This window comes from Brachyhypopomus gauderio, chromosome 9 (assembly GCF_052324685.1).
Source record: "Brachyhypopomus gauderio isolate BG-103 chromosome 9, BGAUD_0.2, whole genome shotgun sequence".
Lineage (NCBI taxonomy): Eukaryota > Metazoa > Chordata > Actinopteri > Gymnotiformes > Hypopomidae > Brachyhypopomus > Brachyhypopomus gauderio.
Window position 1 is genome coordinate 11,196,709 of NC_135219.1, and position 23,069 is coordinate 11,219,777.

At 45.9% G+C, this 23,069-nt stretch overlaps 1 protein-coding gene across 3 annotated transcripts; it reads left to right on the top strand.

The window, feature by feature from the left end:
* The first annotated feature begins 370 nt into the window (after nt 1-370).
* Nucleotides 371-8,148, top strand: spata18 (spermatogenesis associated 18). Of its 3 annotated transcripts, XM_077017092.1 has the most exons (12): nt 371-784; nt 1,440-1,545; nt 2,159-2,274; nt 2,438-2,556; nt 3,147-3,242; nt 3,871-4,005; nt 4,193-4,415; nt 4,732-4,890; nt 5,086-5,261; nt 5,355-5,478; nt 6,542-6,607; nt 6,873-8,148. In XM_077017092.1, the coding sequence occupies exons 1-12, from the start codon at nt 698-700 to the stop codon at nt 6,927-6,929; spliced, it is 1,464 nt and encodes a 487-aa protein (XP_076873207.1). In that variant the 5' UTR covers nt 371-697; the 3' UTR covers nt 6,930-8,148. The 3 variants fall into 3 exon arrangements, with proteins under 3 accessions (XP_076873207.1, XP_076873208.1, XP_076873209.1); XM_077017093.1 differs by lacking the exon at nt 6,542-6,607; XM_077017094.1 differs by lacking the exon at nt 3,147-3,242.
* Nucleotides 8,149-23,069: the final 14,921 nt, after the last annotated feature.

Here is a 23,069-nt window from a genome sequence, read left to right on the forward strand (position 1 = left end):
TTCCTATTTTACATTTCGGTTGGAATATAATCTCTCTCTCTCTCTCTCTCTCTCTCTCTCTCTCTCTCTCTTCTTGCAAATTACAACAAATTTGACTAATATTTAAACAAATATTCCTAATAACTAAACTCTAAAATGAACCCAAAATATAATAAAAGTTGTTCTATGTTAGCATATTATGTGATATGATGTGTGTGTTTTATTCACATTATGTGTGTTAGAATGTTTTTTTTAATGTGTATTAGGGCAGCAATCACACCCAATACACCCCTAATGCGGGTAAATAATCCCCGTCGCGCGCATGACATATAACACCCACGTGTGCGTCGTTTGTCGGTATTTGACGGTATGATGTTTCAGCGGTCTCAAGTTGTTGCTCTGCTTCAACTGTGGCCCGGGCGCTCGAAGTTCAAGGGACACAATTTGTTTTTCAATACCAAGAATGACTTGGTCGTCCTTGTGAATATGGGAACTGCATATCCACAGATCCTGAAGGCGGGCAAACCTACTTCGTTGCTACAACTAAAGTGCGTCCGTAGCATCCAGCGTCCAGGGCAGGAACAGTGAGCGTGTGCGTGTGCTGGTTTTTAACTAGAGGTATAAACATGGAGCGCGCCACCGCCACGGGCGTGCCCGCGCCGGATTAAGTAGTCCCACGGTTTCTTCGGGACGAGATTAAGTGGCAGTCATCGCGAAGATGGCAGACACGTTGCGGAGGCTGGTTAACACATCTTCATACAGCGTTTTGCAGCAGAAACTGGAGTCCTGGTATAAAGACTATCACGTAAGTGATCCATAGTTCATGACTGGTCCAAATCTGTGGCCATTCACCGATAGAAGCATAGCTGGTGTTGTTAACCGTGTTTATATTTAATAGCTGATTTTTTCATTTCCATTTGAAATGGGGAATCGTGTTTGGGTGATCATGTAAGGTAGTGTTTGAGTTATTTGTTTATTTTCAGTTTAGTGATAATGGAAGCATGTATGTAAGCACGTTATTACAGTTTTATATCCTCTGGAGAATACAACTAGCTAGGTCACTATATCAGCAATGACCACACAGCCTAAACCACTGCTATGTACACATGAAGTTTTGAATGAAATGTTCATTTTCATTGCATTGATTTCGCTGCAAAGTTAGGTTACTATGGACGCCGGTTTCCAGGGCAACGTTGGTGCCGTTCCTGTGCACGTTTAGACAGGGTTACAGGAAACGTGCACGCCCCCTCTCGTCTTGTAATCTGTGAATGGCCTAGAGCTGTAAAATCCCGAGTCACTGTTGAATGTGAAATGCCTGTTCTTGACTGCAATAAGCGTTTTGTAGTGATGGAGATTGCCTGAAGTGGAGATTCATGTGAAGCTCCTTAGTCTCTTATAATAAAAAAAAATTTAAATTGGGAAGCATCTCAGCAGTGGATTATTCAGGTCCATTTCGGCAGGTGATCTCGTGTGAGCAGAGCTTGACCCGCTGCTGTGAGTTGCTGGAAGTCACCTCTAAGGTTCAGGGGCAGCTGTTTACCATCCTCAACCTCACTGCACAAGAAGGTACCAGTCCTGAACACTGTCTGTCCCCTCTGGTCACCATCCTCTTACTTCTCTGTTCACCTCACCCAGTTATGCGTTATGACGTTTTTATACATGGTGCTATGAAAATATTATGTCAACTTCTCAATAAGGTATGTTGCCCAGTACCTAATATTAGCTCACTCTCTTCTTCAACCTCATTGAGAGCAATACCACAGGGGCGTGGCCAACCTGTCCACCTTTCACATAATCTTTGTTCTGATGCATTTTGTTCCTGTGCTTTGCCTCTGAGACTCCTCTGTGCCTCCGAGACTCCTCTGTGCCTCCGAGACTCCTCTCTGCCTTCGAGACTCCTCTCTGCCTCTGAGACTTCTCTCTACCTCCGAGACTCTTCTCTACCTCTGAGACTCCTCTCTACCTCAGAGACTCTTCTCTGCCTCAGAGACTCTTCTCTACCTCTGAGACTTCTCTCTGCCTCAGAGACTCTTCTCTACCTCAGAGACTCTTCTCTACCTCTGAGACTTCTCTCTGCCTCAGAGACTCTTCTCTACCTCCTAGACTCCTCTCTACCTCTGAGACTCCTCTCTGCCTCTGAGACTCCTCTGTGCCTCTGAGACTCCTCTCTGTCTCTCAGGTGGTCACTATGCAGGAGTGGACACCCTTAAGTCCCGCCTACTGCCATGGTTAGGTAGCTGCTTCTCCATGGCATCCACGTCAGTGTCCCCAGACACCAGTCTCAACCTTATTCAGGTCAATTTATGTCTTCAGTTTCTAAATATGCGTTTATAAATTTCAATGTTGCATCGTTCTAGATTCTAGAGTACTTGTTGGGAGATGTTAGTAAAATAAAGGGTGTATAATAATTAACTCATATGTGTGTATAATAACGTGTGTGTGTGTGTGTGTTGGTTAGGACAATGTGGAAAAGGACAGGAAGCTACAGCAGCTATCACTGTCTCATGAGAGTGACATGTTGAAGATGGAGGAACAGCTGTGCTCCACTCGCATAGAGCTGGACTCCACCAGACAGGAGTCAGTATCTCCTGTTTACACACATAGAGCTGGACTCCATCAGACAGGAGTCAGTATCTCCTGTTTACACACATAGAGCTGGACTCCATCAGACAGGAGTCAGTATCTCCTGTTTACACACATAGAGCTGGACTCCATCAGACAGGAGTCAGTATCTCCTGTTTACACACATAGAGCTGGACTCCACCAGACAGGAGTCAGTATCTCCTGTTTACACACATAGAGCTGGACTCCACCAGACAGGAGTCAGTATCTCCTGTTTACACACATAGAGCTGGACTCCACCAGACAGGAGTCAGTATCTCCTGTTTACACACATAGAGCTGGACTCCACCAGACAGGAGTCAGTATCTCCTGTTTACACACATAGAGCTGGACTCCATCAGACAGGATTCAGTATCTCCTGTTTACACACATAGAGCTGGACTCCATCAGACAGGAGTCAGTATCTCCTGTTTACACACACCACAGACCTGCACCTCTGCAGTCAGTACACCATCATGCTGTTTAACCGTGACGTTAGCTGTACCACACAACAGTGTTCAGGACGGTCACCCATAGGTCCCTGTAGTATGTGCATGTGTTTCCAGGTTAGCTGACGCTAAATTTGACCTGGACTCCACCAAAAATAAGTCCGCCACTACACTTCTGGCCACAGAAGACGAGATCCTACATCTCAAAGCCGAGTGAGTCACATACCTGTCGCCAACCTGAGCGTGCAAAGCAGATGTAGAAAACATGGCCACGGTGCACTATTGTGTTGGGAAGGTGTGGAGAGGGTCAGGGACATCAGACATTGGCACTGTGTGCGGTATTCTAGTGAGACCTCTACAGACTTTCATGCTACAACAATGTTGGTTGTTCTTCTAATGAGAATCTGGACCTGTACATATGCAAGGGTGTTTTGCAACAACATGTGTAGCGAAGCATTATAATACATTTGAATTCGACTTTGGTGTGTCATATTGTATGAGAAATACATATTTGGTATATGACTAATGAGTACTGGGTCATCAGTAGAAAACCTTAACACATTATTGCTGATATTTTCATTTATGACTGGCAACCCCCTTCTCTCTGGGCACGGTGTGGAGCTGGGTTGCCTTTGCCAGAATAAATACGCATCGTTAAAGGGTTGTGTGATGTGGAGCCACGTTGCCTTTGCCAGAGTTAAGACGCATTGTTAAAGAGTTGCGTGATGTGAAGCCGGGTTGCCTTTGCCAGAATTAAGACGCATTGTTAAAGAGTTGCATGATGTGGGGGCGGGTTGCCTTCGCCAGCGTAAAGCCCCATGTCTAATGCCTGTTGGTGCAGGCTGCGGGAGGCCTATGAGCAGATGGAGCTGTATAAGAGGAAGCTGGACGTGCTGGAGGACTATGAAAGGCAGGTCCGATTACTGAGAGACGAGGTCACTTTTCTCACTGCTGAGAAATCCATGCTACAGGAAAGGTAAATTACACACACACACACACACACACACACACACACACACACACACACACACACACACACACACACACACACACGCACACACACACACACACACACCTCAGTATGGGATGGGAGACTCTTAGATCGGACAGTGGAGACAAGAGCAGTTGCTGAACATCAGAGCACCTCCGCTGGGTCTCTGCAGGCTGGTGAGGAGTCGTTCCCCGAGCCCCCTCCCCCGTAGGAGCAGCCCTGTGAGGTCCGAGTCCCCCACACGTGCCCAGATCACCAGCTCCGCCCGCCACGCCCGCCTCGTGTCCCGCTTCTCCGACCTGTACGCCATCGAGAGGCCGGAAGCCCAGAGCCTCCTGCACCGCTACGTTGACGACCTGGAGACGGTGCAGAAGATCCTCTTCATCGCCACCGTGGTACGAACAGCCTATGAAGGCTTATACCAACTCCTGTAGCACACACACACACACACACACACACACACACACACACACACACACACACACACACACACACACACACATACACACATACACACACACACACACACTATAGATTATATTACAAAATGTGGTATGTCTGAGGATATCTGTTAACCAAGCCCAAAGATTTCACCTATACTTTATTTATTTTCTTACAACACATCATGATGCATAGCTGCATATATCAAAACAAATGCAAAATAAACGCTGACTCTTATCTAACGAATCTACTAACTTATCTGTCCAATAGGAGTCTTTCCAGGCCGCCAAACTGGCCTATCGTCAGTTCAAGCTGCGCGTGAGGAAGACTCTCTCCCCTACACACGTTGGCCCCGAGACCGTGGAGGAGGCCGTAGTGGATTACATCGTCCGGAACCTCGACCTGTATGACGTCCAGAAGAGCGTTGATGTACGCTCTTCACCTGGGCCTGGGCCAGTTTATTAAGGGTTTCTTACACGCATGCTACAAATTATAAGACAAATTAGAGATGCTGTTGGGTATGGATCAGTTAACTGCACAGATATAATGTGTACGCATGCCTGTATCACCGTGCTGCAAGCGTCTCACAGCGGAGATGACAGTGACGTGTGTCTCTGCTCGTAGGACGTGATCAACGCCATGAACGTGAACCCGCGCATCTCCTTCCCCCCGGAGGTGGACTTCCTGCTCATCAGCAGCTTCATCAGAGACATGTGCAGAACCGCCTTCGCCATGCAGACGCTGGACCCGCCGTTAGACCTGGCCTTCAGCACCGACGGAGAACTCTACAACGACACCAAGTCAGACCGCATGCGAAATGACGGAGACGGATACTGTGGATGCGTGTGGGCTCTGTGAGATTTGGACAGCTGTGTTTGTTCTGGTTGGTTCAGGTACAGACGCAGCTACGACTCAGAGTTCACCGCTCCACTGGTGTCGTATCACGTGTGGCCTGCACTGATGGAGGGAGATATGGTCCTAGTGAAAGGAGAGGCCGTCACCAGGAGAGGATCACTGGTACAGACACACACACACACACACACACACACACACACACACACACACACACACACACACATACAGACACACACACACACACACACACACACATACAGACACACACACACACACACACATACACACACACACACACACACACACACACACACACACATACACATACACACACACACACACACACACACACACACACACACATACACACACACACACACACACACACACATACAGACAAACACACACACACACACACACACACACATACAGACACACACACACACACACACACACACACATACACACACACACACACACACACACACATACACACACACACACACACACACACATAAAGATTATGCAGTGTTCAGTGTGTTTAAGTGTTTAACAGTATTTGCCTATGGTGAGTGTTTTACAGGACTGTATATGTTAGTGTTTAACACTGTCAGCACTTGTCAGTGCTTTTAGTATTTAACAGTACTAACATGCAAATCTTTTTGCTTGGTGTTAATGTTTTGCAGTGTTTGTCTGCTCTGTGTGTTCTTATTTAATGGTGTTTGTCTGCACTGTGTTAGTGTTGACTAGTGTTTCCTTCTTTGAGTGTTTAGCAGTGTTTATATGCTGTGTGTTACTGTTTAATGGTGTTTGTGCTGTGTCTTTTACAGTTTAATGGTTGCTGTCTGCTGTGTGTTTATGTTGAATAGTGTTTGCCATTAGTGTTTAATGGTGTTTGTGTGCACTGTGTGTGTTAGTGTTGAATAGTGTTTCTGTGCTGTGTTAGTGTCAACAGTGCTTGTCTGCGCTGTGTTAGTGTTTAAATGTGTTGTGTGTTAGTGTTTAGTGGTGTTTGTCTGTGCAGTGTGTTAGTGTTTAATGGTGTTTGTGTTGTGTGTTAGTGTTTAGTGGTGTTTGTCTGTGCAGTGTGTTAGTGTGTAATGGTGTTTGTGCTGTGTGTTAGTGTTTAGTGGTGTTTGTCTGTGCAGTGTGTTAGTGTGTAATGGTGTTTGTCTGTGCTGTGTGTTAGTGTTTAACGCTGTTTCTCTCCTGCTGTGTGCTTTAGTGGAGGAGCCGCAGTCGAAGCTGTAGTCCTGTTCGCTCTCGTACAGGAAGCCCTACACGCACACTTGTGAGTGCCACTGATGACTGGAGACGCAACTATGCCAGTCACAGCTAAACGTGCTTCAACTTTCTCCGCTGTTTGTTTGTTATTTTGTTAGTGTGTTACTGTAATTTGAACATTAACTCTTGTATTCTTTTTGCACATCCTTTCTTGGTCTGAGTGTAAGTTAAGAACTACTCTATTTCATTACGGACGCTGTAGATAGCTTTCTCTCTCTCTCTCTCTCTCTTCTCTCTCTCTCTCTTTCTCTCTCTTTCTCTCTCTCTCTCAGATACCCAGCCGTAGTCGGAGCCCATCCCCTGGACGTCTTTCAACAAGTCGCCTGTGAATTTAATCTTTAAAATTAATCCCCCCAGCTTTTCTGGAGTATTAAATATGCTTCAAAACATTTTGTAATTTCAACACAATTATTTTCCCTTTGACTCTTTTTATATCTTGTGTAGAGTGAATAACAAATTTTACAAATGCCTTGTTAACTTGTTAACATTGTTAACTTGTTAACCAGAAAACCTACATTTGACCTACCAGCTTTCCCAAACATCAGAAGTTTACCAAGCCATAGCATACGGACTGGCACTTATTACTGTACTTGAAACATCTTTCTTTACATGAAGCCAAAGTCAGAGGCATCAGAAAAGTGGGAACATGCAGTAGAGGAGACAGGAGATCGTGGAGGGCTGGTGTGCTAATGCTCTCTGTGAGCAGCTCACGGTTCCGCCTCACTGTGAAGAGAAGAGAAGCCTGCTCCATGCTCCATGCTGAAGGCTGAGGTGCGCTGTGTGTGCGGTTAAGAGCTTGGTAGAGCTGTGAAAGTGCTCTGTCTTCATTCTTACATGTACATGGTTTTCCAGTGTGCTGTGTACAGCGTGTAGCAGGTTCACTGGGTCAAGGTGTGCTGTTTTACAGTAGGTTAGGGACTAGGCCGTCTCCACAGAAGCACATTGCATGTACTTGAGTGTAAGGCCCCTCAAGAGTCCAGAGCAAAAAGAGAACAATTTTTTCTTTCTTTCTAATCTAAGAATTTATCCAGTCATACTTAATTTACAGCACTGTGACATTTACAGACTTTGCTTACAATGTTCAAAGACTGAAATATCTCCAGCAGAAACTTTATTCTGACACGTAAAGAATAGGAAAATTTTAATTGTGATTTGATAATATTTGGTCTCGTGATGAGAGGATTATCAACACTCTGAGGGGCTGGTTAGACTACCAGATGAACTGTTGTTGATACATACATTTATGTTGGCAGTTCAGTCTTTCTTACCACTGGTGCTAAAGTACTGAGTTTACTTCTCATCAAAGGTACTTGGATGTCATATTTGCAGTGTTCAAAATAGATCCACTGAAAACATTTAAAAAGGTTTTTAAGCTTTAGGTTTTTATGTCTTTAAGGTGCTCTTCTATTTTTAATGATTTTCTTTTGTGGTAGTACAAAATGTTTTTGCAAAACAACACAGTTAATGATAAAAATTATGAACTAACAACTGATGAATCAAATGTGATTTGTGTGTGAGTGTTATTAAAAGCCTTTTCTGGATGTATTAATAAAGTTTTAGGTGAATTGTGACTTTTGCTTTTCCTGTTTCCAAGGATTTGAGTGACATTTTTAGTTTGGTGCTCAAAAAAGTCTTAGATCAATTAAGATGAACATTTTTACTGATGTAACAGAATTAATTTCTAATATTTCCAATATGTGCTCTGTGCAAAACAAAGAGCATTCAAAACAGCTCATTGCAATTTTATTGTTTCACCGATTTCTTAAAATAATTTCTGACATTGTCCACTAGGTGTCACCCACACTCCGCAAAGCGACTGAAGAAATCTTAAGAAACGTTTTCAACTGCAGTCCTCGTCAGACACCAATCCATAACTTTATTACATGTGTAATAAAAGCGGTATGTTTGGAAAAAAATACAATCTTTGCTATTGCCCCCTACCCGCTCATTCCCATAGCTGATTTATCTAAGATTTCCAGAGAGTATCTGCTGAGTGTAGTTAAAGATCTAGAGGTAGTAAAAACTTCAGTGTAGTGCAAAAGGTTCCCAGAGAAACAAGACCTTACAGACAGGTCTTTCATCAGCTGTGTAAGCAAAATGCATCTGAGGTTCTGGGGTAAAACCTGTTTATCTTCAAATTTATAGATGTTTAAAGAATAACATTAACTCCATGGAGTTCCAAAGTTCCAGAGTGTACATCAATGCTTTTTCCTAAATATTCCTCATTGAATTGCTGCTGAATAGCAACAACTGGCAATCCAAACAGATATGTCATTAATAAAATGCCCATTACGATTTCAAAACCGTGTGACTGCAAATTATGAATTCTTAAAGTTTAAGGGTGATCAACAAAATATCCAGCAAGCCTTTTCTTGATTTCTTATGTTTTACAATTTGATCAACTGCCTGATTCTTGACAAGCATGTCTTTGATGTAGGAGTACACACACACACACACACACACACACACACACACACACACACACACACACACACACACACACACATACACACACACACAGCAGTTTACAATATGAGAGGGAGATATTTGTCCTGAGTTTGCGTTATTAGCTATATCAGGTATAGCTTCTCCCACCTGCACACAATACACTCCAATAAATTGCATGTTCCCTTGACTGCAGTGTGTGGTATAAATCACCACAGTGACTTGAGCATGATAATTAATACTGGGTGTGCTATTTCTAGCTGTTCTCAAATAGTTGCTGTGCTTTTAACACACACACACACACACACACACACACACACACACACACACACACACACACACACACACACACACACACACACACACACACACACACACACACACACACACACACACACACACACACACAGGTTTTGCAAAAAGCAAATTGTCCAGAGTGTCCTAAGTGTCCAGAGATCCTGGAAACAAACCACTCATGGATCAGAGGGTTGAACAGAGATTTCAGAGAAGCTTGCGAGATCTTCACTTTTGAAGGTGGGGTTGGTGAGGAGCTTTTTGTAATCTTCTGTGAGCCTTCCGAATATAAAGCACATGAGAGAAACAATGTGCAGGGTGCAAGTCTCATCGTTGGGCTTCAGTGTTATCGAGAGCACACAGGACAAACAGTGGCCGCTGAAACAGAGACGTGTCGTTAGGGAAGGATCTCTAAGCACATCGAAAACAACACTTAACAGTTGCCACAGCATCAAATGACCTCCCACTGGCACCGGAGCCAGAAAGGGAGTCTGGTGCGATGGAATTGCAGAATACCTCAAGGCCGAATCAGACCGACAAATTATAAAGTGCTGGCCACAGCAAAGGTAAATAAATCATCTTCTAAAATGAATAGATGGTTGTATTTTGTCCCAAGGCCTTGAAATACCCTGGCACAAGGATATTTTTAGTCCTGTTGCTGTCTGAACCGAACCCTCTTTTCTGTATATGTTCTCTCAGGTTTTATTGGCTGAGGCAGAAATCCAAGATCTCCAAATGGTTAGGATGGATTTTGAGGCCACACTAAGAATGCGTCTGAGTGAGGACAGTACAGACCTGTGCTAATCCTCTGTGGTCATGTACCAAAAGCACTCTACCAGCTCATGAAGATCGGCGTAATTCTTCTGGGAAAACATTTGGTTTGAACCGTGCAATTTTCTGCTAATGTTGGATCGGCTCTCCCTTCCCAAATCTAAACTTAACCATTACAAGAGAGGCATCAAAACTGCTCTCAGATCAGAAGAAACAAGCTATCTACGCCTGCAGTGGGTAGCTCAGAAATGGCTGGAAGGACCATGGTCAACCTTCAGATGGTTAGATCATTGGGAGAGTCTTTTGTCCAAAGTTCAGGACCAGGCACAGAATTCAAAGATCTGAGAAACAGTAGATACACGTGAGGTTAAAACTCGAAATGAATTTCGACTTGTGATTGCATTTCATGAGAGAAAGTGTGACTACTAACTACTTTTGATCTTGTCTGCAGTGCAGCAATTTTGGGTTTGGCAGAGCAGGGTCTGGTTTGTGGTTTGGAGTGTTGCTCAAGCTGACGACCTCACTACCTATCTCTGCCACCAGATGGCACTCTTGCTCCACTGGTGATGGCTTGAAACAGGTCAGGCCAGAGTGAGGGACGTTGTGAAGGGACATGCACAGACATTACAAATAACAGGGTGTGTATTCGAGGGAGACGGATAGCAGACAAGGAACGGAAGTACGTGGTTTTGTCTCAGAGTCAGAAGTTAGTACATATGAGTTTCCTAGATGACAGTTTGTAAGACTTGTAATTTAAGTGACAAACTCTTCCTCAGTGTTGGGAAAAAAAGACTGAGAGAAAGAGCCCAAACCACTGAAAGGAAATACATCCATAATACCCAATGGGTTAAATCAGTGTACTGTGATGAGTCTGCATGACTGGTGATATTGGTGTGTATGTGTGTGTAGTCTGGGTAGGAGCACTGCCTTCACCCTTGGGTGAACTCATGAAAGCTCCAGTGGCAATTCCAGCACCATGCACTTGTTTTTGCTAATAAACACCAGCTAATTAATACATGCTAATGAGCAGAAACGTGGTAGGAATAATGACTAATTAGCTCTTCGTGGCGGAACGTTCCAGGTCCTTGCCTAAAGCAAGCCTCCGCAAAATGCGAGCAAGACAGAAAAGAGAGAACAAGAAAGAAAGTGATGGAGAGATGACAAGAAAGAACAAGAAAAGACAAGAAAAGACAAGCATTCGGCAGGAAAAGTGACTGGTGGAGTGATTCCAGAGACGTTGAGATCTCTGAGAACATCTCTGAAAACTCTTTTCTCTGAGACCTCAATTCAGGGTCCTTGGGTCAATTCAGAACAGTCTTGGGTCATACCGGACTCACAATAAAGTAAAATAAGAATTTAGTTCAAAGTAAATTATTATTTCCACACAGGGGGTTGGGGTAGTCTGCTAACATTGTACTCAGCAGGCAAGCAAACAGCGGACAGACATATGAAATGTCCTGCCTTTGAAGATGCTGACATTACTAAGAGGACACTCAGGAGAAGCAGTGGCGAAGCTAATCTGGGTGAAACCAGACGTTAATCACTGCCCTGTGCTGCTGTATTTATAATGGCCAATTCAGCTGTATAAACAGGTAAATTAGGACTACAGTGACAGTGCAAGGCTTTGAAACACTCAGAGATCTCCATGATTCAGAGGAAGGTTTCCTGTCATTCCTTTATGTCTCCTTTCATCAGTGATCAGATAGAGCAGTGAGCTCTCATTCCCTGTTTTTGTTTCCTGTGTTGTAATATGCAGAACTTTCTAACTGCAAAAAGTTCTAACTATTTTTATCTTTTTCTTTTTGACTAAATTCCATTTTTTTCAGTTCCGTGGCCCCTGTAGATGGAGTATGGTATTATCCCTTAATGCAGTAATAATCTCTTCATCAGGTATTATCTCAGCATTGCTTTAAGCATTACTGTTTTATGTTGCTTTCTGCCACATTGCACCCCTCTGGAAAGATCAGTGAACTTCTGGAAACTCCACCCGTTCTCCACCCGTTCCCCACCCTTCAAACCCGCTGTTGCTCAGTGGACTCTCTTACACACAGGCCACGTTCGACATGGTTGGCGTCCGAGTTGAAGCTGCCCCATGTAATCCTGTCCTGCAACGCCTCCCGTGGGACACGTATGGAAGAAAAAGCGTTCTGCCAGGAAGCGTTTTCTGGGCTCCCGGTGGTGGAAACAGCGGGATGGAAAATTCCCACTGCGTTCCGACATCCCCGGGTGCGGTCGACCCGGTGTGGGTGGGGCAGCGTCCCGGACGGGCGCAAAGGTTTGGTGCGGTTCAGTTCGGGTCAGCACAGACCTGGCCAGAGACAGTGTGGTCCAACACAGACTGTGGTTCTGCCCCCCCCCCCCCCCCCACCCCCCCAAACCCGCTGGAGGAATGTTTACCCAGGTGTGATGTGGACGGGGCAAGGGAGGCCACCTCCTCCAGGACCCTGGATCACCGCAGGTCGTCCCGGAGGGGCCCAACAGGAAGGGGAGTAATATAGGGGCGGCTGGGGATGTCCTCCTAGCAGATGTCGGGTCTGCCCGTTTGTCCGTTACCAACTCATGCGCATCCTTCGCTCCACTTGGCTCTTTGGGTTTACGGTGGCGAGCCCGATCCTCTACATCACAGCGTTTACAGCAGCGCACCGGTCCAGACATCAACGCACACTACGCCCCTCACACAGGACCCGCTCCACCAGGGGAGGGCATGAGAGAGAGAGGAAGGAGAGAGAACAAAGAAAGAGAATGGTAGAAGAAATAGTGACGGTTGGAGAAATGACGAGTGAAAGGCTGTTCTTTTTACACAGTCCTTTTGGTTTTCCATGTTGAAAAAGACATAAAAGTTAATGGTGAACTTTGACAGGAAATGGTCTTCGAGAACCCCCAGTAGCTCAGAAGAGAGCAGTTCTCCAGTTCCTTTAATGGCTAACATATGATCTCCACTGCAAATACTTCATTAAAGAGAAGCAGTTCCCCAGTTAGTTATAATGTCTTACCTACGATCTCCAGTCATTCCAGAGATGCCTGTGATCTGTGGCTACCCTGCAAGTCTCTGTGACACTGTGGCTGTGGTGTCAGGTGTCACCTGTCATGTGCTGTCTGACTTACAGGTGTGTCACACTCAAACTCTGTGGTCAGGCTCTCCACGCTCAGCTCTCCAGTGGCGTAGTGTGTGATAAACTCATTTGCAGCTATGGCCTGCTTTAGAATCAGTGCCATCAAAGTGTTGTAAAGGTCTGTAAGGTGTCTGTATGGCTCTCATCCTAGTGGACAAGTCTTCCTCCCTACCTTCACACACACACACACACACACACACACGTACACCATTATATCTGCAATGACCCAAACATCTCTGTGTTCTTCCTAAACTGGTAAGGGGATAACTGGAACTAGCTGTGCTAGGCATGCGATACCCAAGATCTGAGAGTGAGATTGAATTCGCAGCCCTACGGCTCATGAGTTTATCTGTGTATGTAATTACTGAGAGGCCGTTTGGGATGCAGCAGATCTGGTGGTGTGGACTGAGAAACCATCACGTTCTCTGGAGGAACCACAAGCTCAAACACACACCACTGTATTCTAGCAATAATCTGCAAAAATATGCAGGACCCACAAATATTAATTAGAACCAGGACAGGTTCTTTAAACCAGTATCACTAGCTACACTCACTAGTCACTTTACTGGAAACTCAGCATCCTTACACAAGAGTGACACTGATGTGTGCAGACACCAATGTGCAGCTGGTACACTATACTTCATCTATACATCTATAAATGCACAATACAATCACTCAATCTTATTTTCTCTCTCTTTCTGTCTCTCTCTCCCTGTCTCCCTCTCTCTTCCTCTCTTTCTCCCTCTCCCCGAGGGGGGCGGTTGATGGCTCCCTCTTGTGCGGAGGGGCTGTTCGGATCCAGCTCTCGTCTGGCAGGCTCGGAGCCATTTCCCCTTCCAGATGAGACCCAGAGATCTGGCTGCGGGCCCTCCGTGGAGCCCCAGTGTTATATTAAATCACCCAGTACGATGACAGTGTTACGGGCGACCGCACTACACCACATAAATCAGGCAAGATTTGAAAAAGAGGGGGGGGGGGGGGGGGGGGATCAAGAAGAGACAGGGATGAGGAAGAGAGAGAGATGAAGAAAGAAGAAGCAAAAGAGAAAGGGTTATAGAGACAAAGAATGTGGAGTCTATTTTCAACCAGAACACTTCAAAGACCTTCAATTACACGACTGTATGCACAAGCTGGGATGAATGCAGGGAAGGAGGAGGAGCTAAAAGGAAAACCCAAACGTGGCTAACCAGTGCATAAATGCTATAGGCTCAGATAGCATTATGCAAATGAGATATATTTTTTGCTCTGTATTCATTGGTAGCCACGTCAGCCCCTTTGATCTCTCTTTATTCATAGGGACGATGAAGGCCACATGGACACAGCGCTGGCTGAGATAGAACACGAATAATGAGATACAAAAGAGTGTGAAAAAAATAAAACATGTTGGAGGAATAAAATTTGGATTCATGATTCAGGCCATTGCCACCAACCTGCTGTACTGCATACACAGTGCAATTCTACATATGTACAATATTGTATATAAAAAGATGGAGTGTGTATGTACAGAGTGAATGTTACAGGGAAACTCCCATGTAAGATGAAACGAGTGTCCAGACTATATTTCCCCCGTTACTGATGAACTTTCACCTAAACATCTGGCTGAATACCAGAACAAACACCTCTGTCTTTAAGATGAACAACACCGTATCTTCACCGAGTGTTTTCACTTTATATGGGTGTTTATTTACTTTTGAGACACCCTGTACTGCTCATACATACCAGTGCAATTTGTATGTAATCTGTAATCTATTTTATACCATTTGCACTTATTTACATGTGTAATTTATGTCTTACTGTGCCACAATGTGTCTAAAGTCCATGTTGTGTTAAATTGCACATTGAGGCATGGAGGAAGGTTTTGTTGAGTTACGTTCTGCACAACGATGACTTTGAGAATGAGGATGATGAGCCTGCAGACGGTGGATGTTGCAGTTTGTACATTTCTGTCCTGGACATCAGTAACGACTCCCGTACAGTAACGAAGCCCATCCAGGTTGAGTCTGTGTAGTTCAGGCTCACAACACTGCAGTATGTAGACATTACGTTTCATTTCCATGGATTAATGAGCAATCGCACATGAATTTGCTGCAACAGTTACTGCATTAATGATCAGTTATATTTAACATGTTTAACACACACACACACACACACACACACACACACACACACACACACACACACACACACAGACCCACTCTAACATGAACATTGATTGATGTGACAGGTTTGTGTTTATGGGTGTACAGAGGGTTCTGGGTGTGGTGACGTTGTCCTGGCTCGTTCTACACTGAGGTAACACGTAAACACACTCGATCACAAGCCAGTCATGCCCATGCACTCACGCACACACGCACGCAGTTCAATACCTCTCTTAGGGCTAGTTAAACACATCTGCAACAGAAAGTTGTGGAGTGACTCTTCAGTTAGACTTTACAACGCCTAGGAGACTGAGGGAAGGGATGATAGAGGATGATAGAGGAGGAGAGAGAGAGAGAGAGAGAGAGAGAGAGAGAGAGAGAGAGAGAGAGAGAGCGAGAGATCCGGTGTGTAAGACAGAGAAGAGAGTGTGTTTGAGAAGTACACACAGATTTAAGTGTAATTATCCAGTATTACAGTTGCAGTTACCCTTTGACCTCTCTCCTTGTAGCAGGATATCTTTCTATGGTGAGTTATAACCGTAGGAGCTGCACCTCAGTCTCGTAACATGTCTGTGAGGTCATACCTACTTCTCTCCAAAAAGTGCTGGCTTCACAGGCTTGACTAATGATAGCTCGGTCCCCGTGAGAGTGCGACTGTGATTACCCGTGACTCCACGGCCCTCCTGTCCAGCCCGTCCCAAGCCAGGGACGCCCTCCAGAGACACAGACTCTGCTCTATATTCATCCTGTGGACAGCCAGCGTCCCTCATAGCAGCTCGTCTGGTCCCCACAGTCACCATTTCAAAATGGCTTCCCACCGTTTTTTTCTGCCATTTTACACTTTCTCTGAAGTGTTAAGTTAATTTAATTAACTTTCTTCAGTCAGTGTGATCACTTACAGACAGAACAACATGGAAGACACTGTGACACTGTGGTGTAGTGGGAGGGGAGTTTACAGGAGTCTTTCCATTCATAACCCCTCCGTGAAACACACACACTATGAGCTCACACTGACTTCGCCTGAACTGTAGCCACACTTGGAACGCTGGCTGCTACATAAAAAAACTGCTAAACTGCCCAGGTAGCAATAAAACGCTGCCCTCCAAAAAAGCAAACCATATTTCTTGTTGAGAACAGTACTTTGAGTAATCGGCCAAATGAAGATGTGTAGGGTTGCAGTGAGCAGAACTGGAGTTAGTTCACTGCTCACAACACCCATAATTTGAACGCCAACAAAAATAAATAAACAGGAAAGACAGAGACATGATTCACTGTGAAGACCACATTCACCCAGTTTTAGTCAGCATTCAGACGGCCATGCTGATTAGTCCTTACCAACCCAGGATCAGAGCTGTGCTGCTCAAGGAAGGAAGGAGTTGTGAGGTCCACTTGGACTGGAATCAGAGAGCAGATAACGACAGCGCAGAAGAACACGAGCCAGATGAGATCAAGAGAGAGCAACAGGAAGCAAGGGTGGAGTTGTGAGAGAGAGAAGGAGAGAGGGAGACAGACAGAGGGGAGAGGGGGAGAGAGAGGATGAGAGGAAGAATGAGAGGTTTAGGAGAAAAGAGGAGCTGGGTGAGATCAAGAGAAAGGAACAGGAAGTTTGGGTGGAGTCGTGCGATTATGTACTGGACTGAGACCAACATAGTGAGGGAAGAGAGGAGGTGAGAGAGAGAGAGAGAGAGAGAGAGAGAGAATTTGAGAGAAACAAAATTGAGAAAGATCCCCCTGATTGATGTCAGGTTTGCTACTGGCCGTTGTGGGATCACTAACAGTGAAGAGATGTAAGTGGTTAGGTGTGGGGATCACTGACAGAGCTGTTCTCCAAGCCCCAGGTCCTGAACCAGGTCCTGACTACAGCGCACGGCCATCTATACGAGTGCCTGATCAAAAACATATGGGCAATGAAGTGTAATGGGAACAGCAGGAGCGTGTGTGAGTTGAGAGTGAGACTGGGGTGGTGCAGGTGTGAGCGTCTCCGCCTCACTACGCCCCCGAGACCTGCTGTTAACCGCCTGATTTGATCCTCGCACGGAAAGCATTGCCTGGACAGCAAACGCAGCTCTGCACAGAACTCCATTAGCCAAAGCGAATGCACTCTCTGGTCTGAGAGAGGGTAATCCTGTGGGCAGTTACTATAAACACAGTTTGAGGGGCAGTGGTGGTGGTAATGGAACAGATGTGTGGGGTAGGGAGGTGGGTCTAACAGTAGGGGGGGGGGGGGGGGTAATGGAATGGTTCTGGTCCAAATAGGTCCTGTATTTAATAAATACACAAAGTCACATTTAGATGCCCTCCCCCACAGTGTACACCAGCAGGGGTTTATAGAGCAGCTGCAAAAGCATTTATACTGTATCATACCAACACACATACACACACATCCATACATAAATATAATCGCAAATGAACACGCACATCTCCTCTACAGAAATACTCTAAAATATTAGACCCCTGCTCATCCCAAGTCTCCATGCAGTATTGTCTAACTATTACACGTGTGTGTGCACTTTTAAACGTTTCCCCTGCTGCTCACGGTCAGCTCGGCCGAGGCGAGGGCATCCTGGCTTATGAACGGCACTGGTGTGTGCATGTGTGAATGTCCGAGCAAACGAGCACGCTCTCTGGCCGCCGTGCGTGGAAGCGTGTGTTTGTACACACGACAAAGTTCGAGCCCTTATCTGCCCTCATTAGCCACATACATCAAACCCAGGAGACAGATGGAGCAAATGTGAACGCCACCAAGATGCTTCTCTGATCATCAAAATCCACTCACTCCTCCAGAAACACGTGCAGAGCTTATCTCTGGACCCCCCGGCCCGGCGGCCCCTCGGCCCACTTTGACGCGAGCGAGATCAGCAGTTGTTCAGACGTTGTTTACGGGCTTCCAGAGCCCAGTAAAAGACGAAGGCGATCAAAGGAAGGGCCTGAAGAGACCAACACGTTGGACAACCATCACAGGGGCTGCACAGGTCACAGCAGGAGACCCTGCCGTAAAAGCACACAGTGAGCAACAGTTCATCAGCTGTTGTGGAAGTTTAGCAAAAATAAAAAGAACGCTGGAAAGCGTAGCGCGTTGACGCGGGAGTGGCATTACCGCGTGTGGTTCTGGGTTCGGCTCCAGTGTTCACGAGAACGTGACGACAGTGTCCCTATCCAGACTCACTGGACTCACTTTCATTTGTTGTTGGAAACGACAGATCTGAGCAGTGAAAGCTTTATGGGCGGACGATAAAAGTCCCGTCGTGGCGGAGCCGCCAGCCCCATGTCGTGGTCGTGGGGGATCGTTTTAGGGGCTGTGGTGGGATCCCCATCACCATCTTGGCTCTCCCAGCAGTGCATCCTAATGTGTGAGAATAAATCCCATTGTGCTGGTTCTGCATTATCGTGCACGCACACATGCGCGCGCACACACATACACACAAACACACTTTCTGATGCTAAAGGAATTTCCTCACAGTAGAGACAGGAGACCATCTGTTACGTTATTTACGCTCCACAGTGGAGCGTTGGACAGTGTTTGGGGAGCACGAGCAAGACACCACGCATACGTTTCCGCCTGCTGAGTGTATAGAGAACACTGGTCATCTGTTGCACATCTCAGCGAAGGATCTGGCTGCAGTTACAAGAAACACCACTTGATGGCAGTGTCACTCCTTGACACAGTCTACAATCACTTCACCTCTGAGAATTGACAGAATGCCCATAAACCAAATTTCACACACACACACACACACACACACACACACACACACACACACACACACACACACACACACACACACACACACACACACACACACACAGCTCTGACATGTCCGTATACCTGTCCTCACCTTTCCCCAACTGTTTTTATCACACTCTGATCTGTGATCAGTTACTTCTGGCTGTTCCACGGTCTCAGCTGAAGCTCCAGGCATTCTAAAACCCCTTGATATAAGATATTATTTTACACTCGCATTAAAATATATTATTACTGTTATATATTATACATGTACAGCAAACTGGTCAACAGTTTTTTATGTGCTTAAATTTCTACAATGTACTCACTATCTTTGAACAAAGACAAACACAAAGACGTCCAAACATTCTGCTAGTTAGTTTTTCATTTCCTGAACGCATTAAGTGTCTTGGCGACTGGTGTCTAAGGACCAGTTTTCTGATGTCATTTCCTGGCTGGAACGCCCGCAGCCTCCACATCCGAGTACAGAGCGCGCCTTTATTTCTCAGCGGCCGGTTTGTGTGCGTGATCGCGCTCGTGCTGATGTCGCACACGCGGCACCTGCGAAGAGCCTCGAGTCCTGCGTGATGTTTTGGTCACGTGGTAGTGTGAACAGTTCTCACAGCTCAGTGCGCGTGCGTGAAGGAGAGCCCGCGCTGTCTGGAAACGTTTACGAGGTCGAACGTGCCAAATAGTCACGGAATCCGAGACGACTTCACCTACTCAGTGGTTTTCAGACATTTGTTTATGTGTTTAGGCAAAAGCAGTAATGAGTAAATTATGGTTCATTTCTAATTGATGAAAGTACAGTTCCTTGTACAGTCAGATTTGAAAGATGGAGTATTATAATTGTAAAATGATTCATTACAAAGAAAAGGTCATGAAATGTAGTAATAAGCTACACAACCTCATGTGAACACACTTCACATCTTGAGTCCTGAGTCAGAAACGAGGTCATGATTGCTTTAGTGGTGCGCGCTCTCTTTTCCACTCCCCTGGGAAACGGGGGTCTTGTGCAGGTTGTTCCCTTTCCCCTCTGCTAAACTAATTTCATTGTGCAAGTGTCTGTGTGCAGCTGCCACTAGAGTGGAGCAATATTAATGCCTTCAGCCCGTCACCTCCAGAGTTGCACACACACCCATAAACCTGTCCCTTTCATCTCAGTGCACACTACAGCCCTCTGTGCCTGGCCTCCGCGTTCCTATACCTGGTGATCTGAGATCAGATGTTTGCTTTTGCCTCAGGTGCTGCAGCTGGCACTTGTGAAGAGGGAAAACTGATCTGGGGTCAGCCAGCTTCTGCACTACCTCTCGTAGACAGGTTATATGTCTGCACAGCAGGACAAACCATAGCAATAAATACAGTTTGCAGTTTGACAGGTCTGCACTGTGCTTGAGTGAACTAATGAAAGTACAACGTTAGATGGAGACTGCTGAAGGGGAGCAGATGTGTGTGTGTGTGTGTGAGAGAGAGAGAGAGAGAGAGAGAGAGAGAGAGAGAGAGAGAGAGAGAGAGAGAACTGGCTAAAGCCTGTGTTGTGAGGTGTTGGGTCTGGAACTGAGCAAACAGATGAATATGTGCTAAGAACATAGCAGGTCAGAAACACAACAGCCTCACAAGGCAACCCCTGTAATCCCTGTAGTCCCTGCATCCATGTTTCAGTCCCTGTATCTAGTTTCAGTCCCTGCATCCCTGTTTCAGTCCCTGTATCCATGTTTCAGCTCCTGCATCCACGTTTCAGCCCCTGTATTCATGTTTCACCCCTGCATCCATGTTTCACCCCTGTATTCATGTTTCAGCCCCTGTATTCATGTTTCAGCTCCTGCATCCATGTTTCACCCCTGTATTCATGTTTCAGCCCCTGTATCCATGTTTCAGCGCTGGGGACTGGCGCCCTTTCTAGGACTGAAGCTGAACAGTGGAGCCAGAGATGGTCACGCAGCCTTAGCCGTGAGCACTCGCGTGTGGATTAAGATGCTATGATAGCACTCGCACAGTACATGTGGTTCTGCATGAGTGCAGGGCAGCTTGTATCTGACACACACACACACACACACACACACACACACACACACACACACACACACACACACACACACACACACACACACACACACAAGGGCAGCCTCTGACCCAGGCAAGCCCCCCAGCATCGAGCACTCACGGTCAGTAGTTATGGTCTTGGGTCATGGGCAGTGATCTCTCTGACTGGAAGCTTCTGCTTAGCTAAGCGTGGTTCACCAGTGGAATCAGGGCCCTGGGGAAGGCTGAGATTAAAGAAAGTGTGTGTGTGTGTGTGTGTGTGTACCAAATTGTTTTGCTAAGGGTACAGATGGGACCGCTGTTGCTTGACTCGGTTCTAATCCTTGTATACACACACTGACTAAGCCAGTCACAGCCTCACTGCTTGTGCGCATGGTTGCCGGGGCAACTACACAGCCCATGTGCAAGGCTGGCCATGAAACGTTCGTTCATGCAGGACCGTGTGTGTTCATGTTGGGCCGTGTGTTTACACGTGTGTCCCCACGATGGACAACATCTCTAGCAGTGGTATGTGCTCAGCTGTCTCAGATTTTTCCATGTGCTTTGTGCTTGCACCCACGTGTGCATCCGCACATGCATGTGTTTGTGTAGATCTGCACATGGCCACCAGTATGTGTCATTTTAAAGGGGTTTTGAACTTTGAACTTTGTCCATAACGTGTTTATTTGGTCTCATTCACTGTAATGACCTCCATCTGGAACAGTTCCAAACTGACTAGAATAAAAAAGCTCAATGCTTATCATGTACACGAGAAGCTAAGATTAGTGCTCACCTTTAGGTGAGACAAAGCATTCCTTGTCCAGCCCTGTACAGCATGTCCCCTGTCCAGCATGTCCCCTGTCCAGCCCGTCCTCTCACCACACAGAGGAACTCAGGGGAGCTGCAATCAGCAGTTCAGCTTTCAGTTCACAGCTTCTGTGACAACTGCACACACGTGTTAGCATGTTAACACCCGCATTTAAGATGGTGCTCCTTCCTAATTTTTCTCAAACAACCACCCCCCCCCACCCCCCACCCTCCACCGCCCCCTCCTGCCCCACATGGCTTCATCCTCCCAATCTCCAGTTCCCCTCAGTGTTACTACTCCCAGCACACGTCAGCCAGATCCACCCTGGTGCGTTTCTCTCTCCTGCTGCAACAGTTCAGCCAAAAGCCATTTGTGCTCAGCTGAACTGCAGAGAAATGTTAATATACTCTGTACCACACTCCCAACTCCCCCCACCCTTATCTCCTTTAGTCCGTGTCTCTCACGTTCCCAGTCTGTGAGGTCTGATGTCATTAAAAGCGTTACATTTGCAGCTTGTTTTTAGAGCTGATGTACTGAAATTGTTCACAAACCCCAATGTCACTATGTAGTTCTCTGGTGTAACACATAGACGTGCTGGAAGTACTCTGTACTATACTTGTGTGTAATATGGAGCCCTGTTACAGGTGATCCTTGACAGGTCTCCTGGTAAGTCTGATGCTTCCGCGAGCCACTTTGCCGTCATCTTCTTCTACAAGTATATGGACTAACAGAAAAGAAGAATGATGCATGTTGAGAGGTGTTTGCTCCTAAACATCAGGTAACACCAAGCTTAATTGCTGATGCTGCTATGACAACTTGGGCTCAACAGAGGGCAGTAGAGCTTAAGAACATTTTCCCAGTGCAAGAGCAGGCAGGTTCTTTCTGCTAATCTAACATCTGCCACAACTCCAACAAAAACTAAATAACTGCATTACAAATTCAATGCAATCACAAAATGCATATATATATATATTAAAATATAAAAGCAGCCGACAGATAGACATGTACAGAGAGACAAGGAAGGGGGAATAGAGAGAGAGAGAGAGAGAGAGAGAGAGAGAGAGAGAGAGAGAGAGAGAGAGAGAGAGAGAGAGAGAGAGAGAGAAAGAGAGAGAGGGGTCAGTGTGTGTCATGGCACAGTTCCTAAGATGCTTACA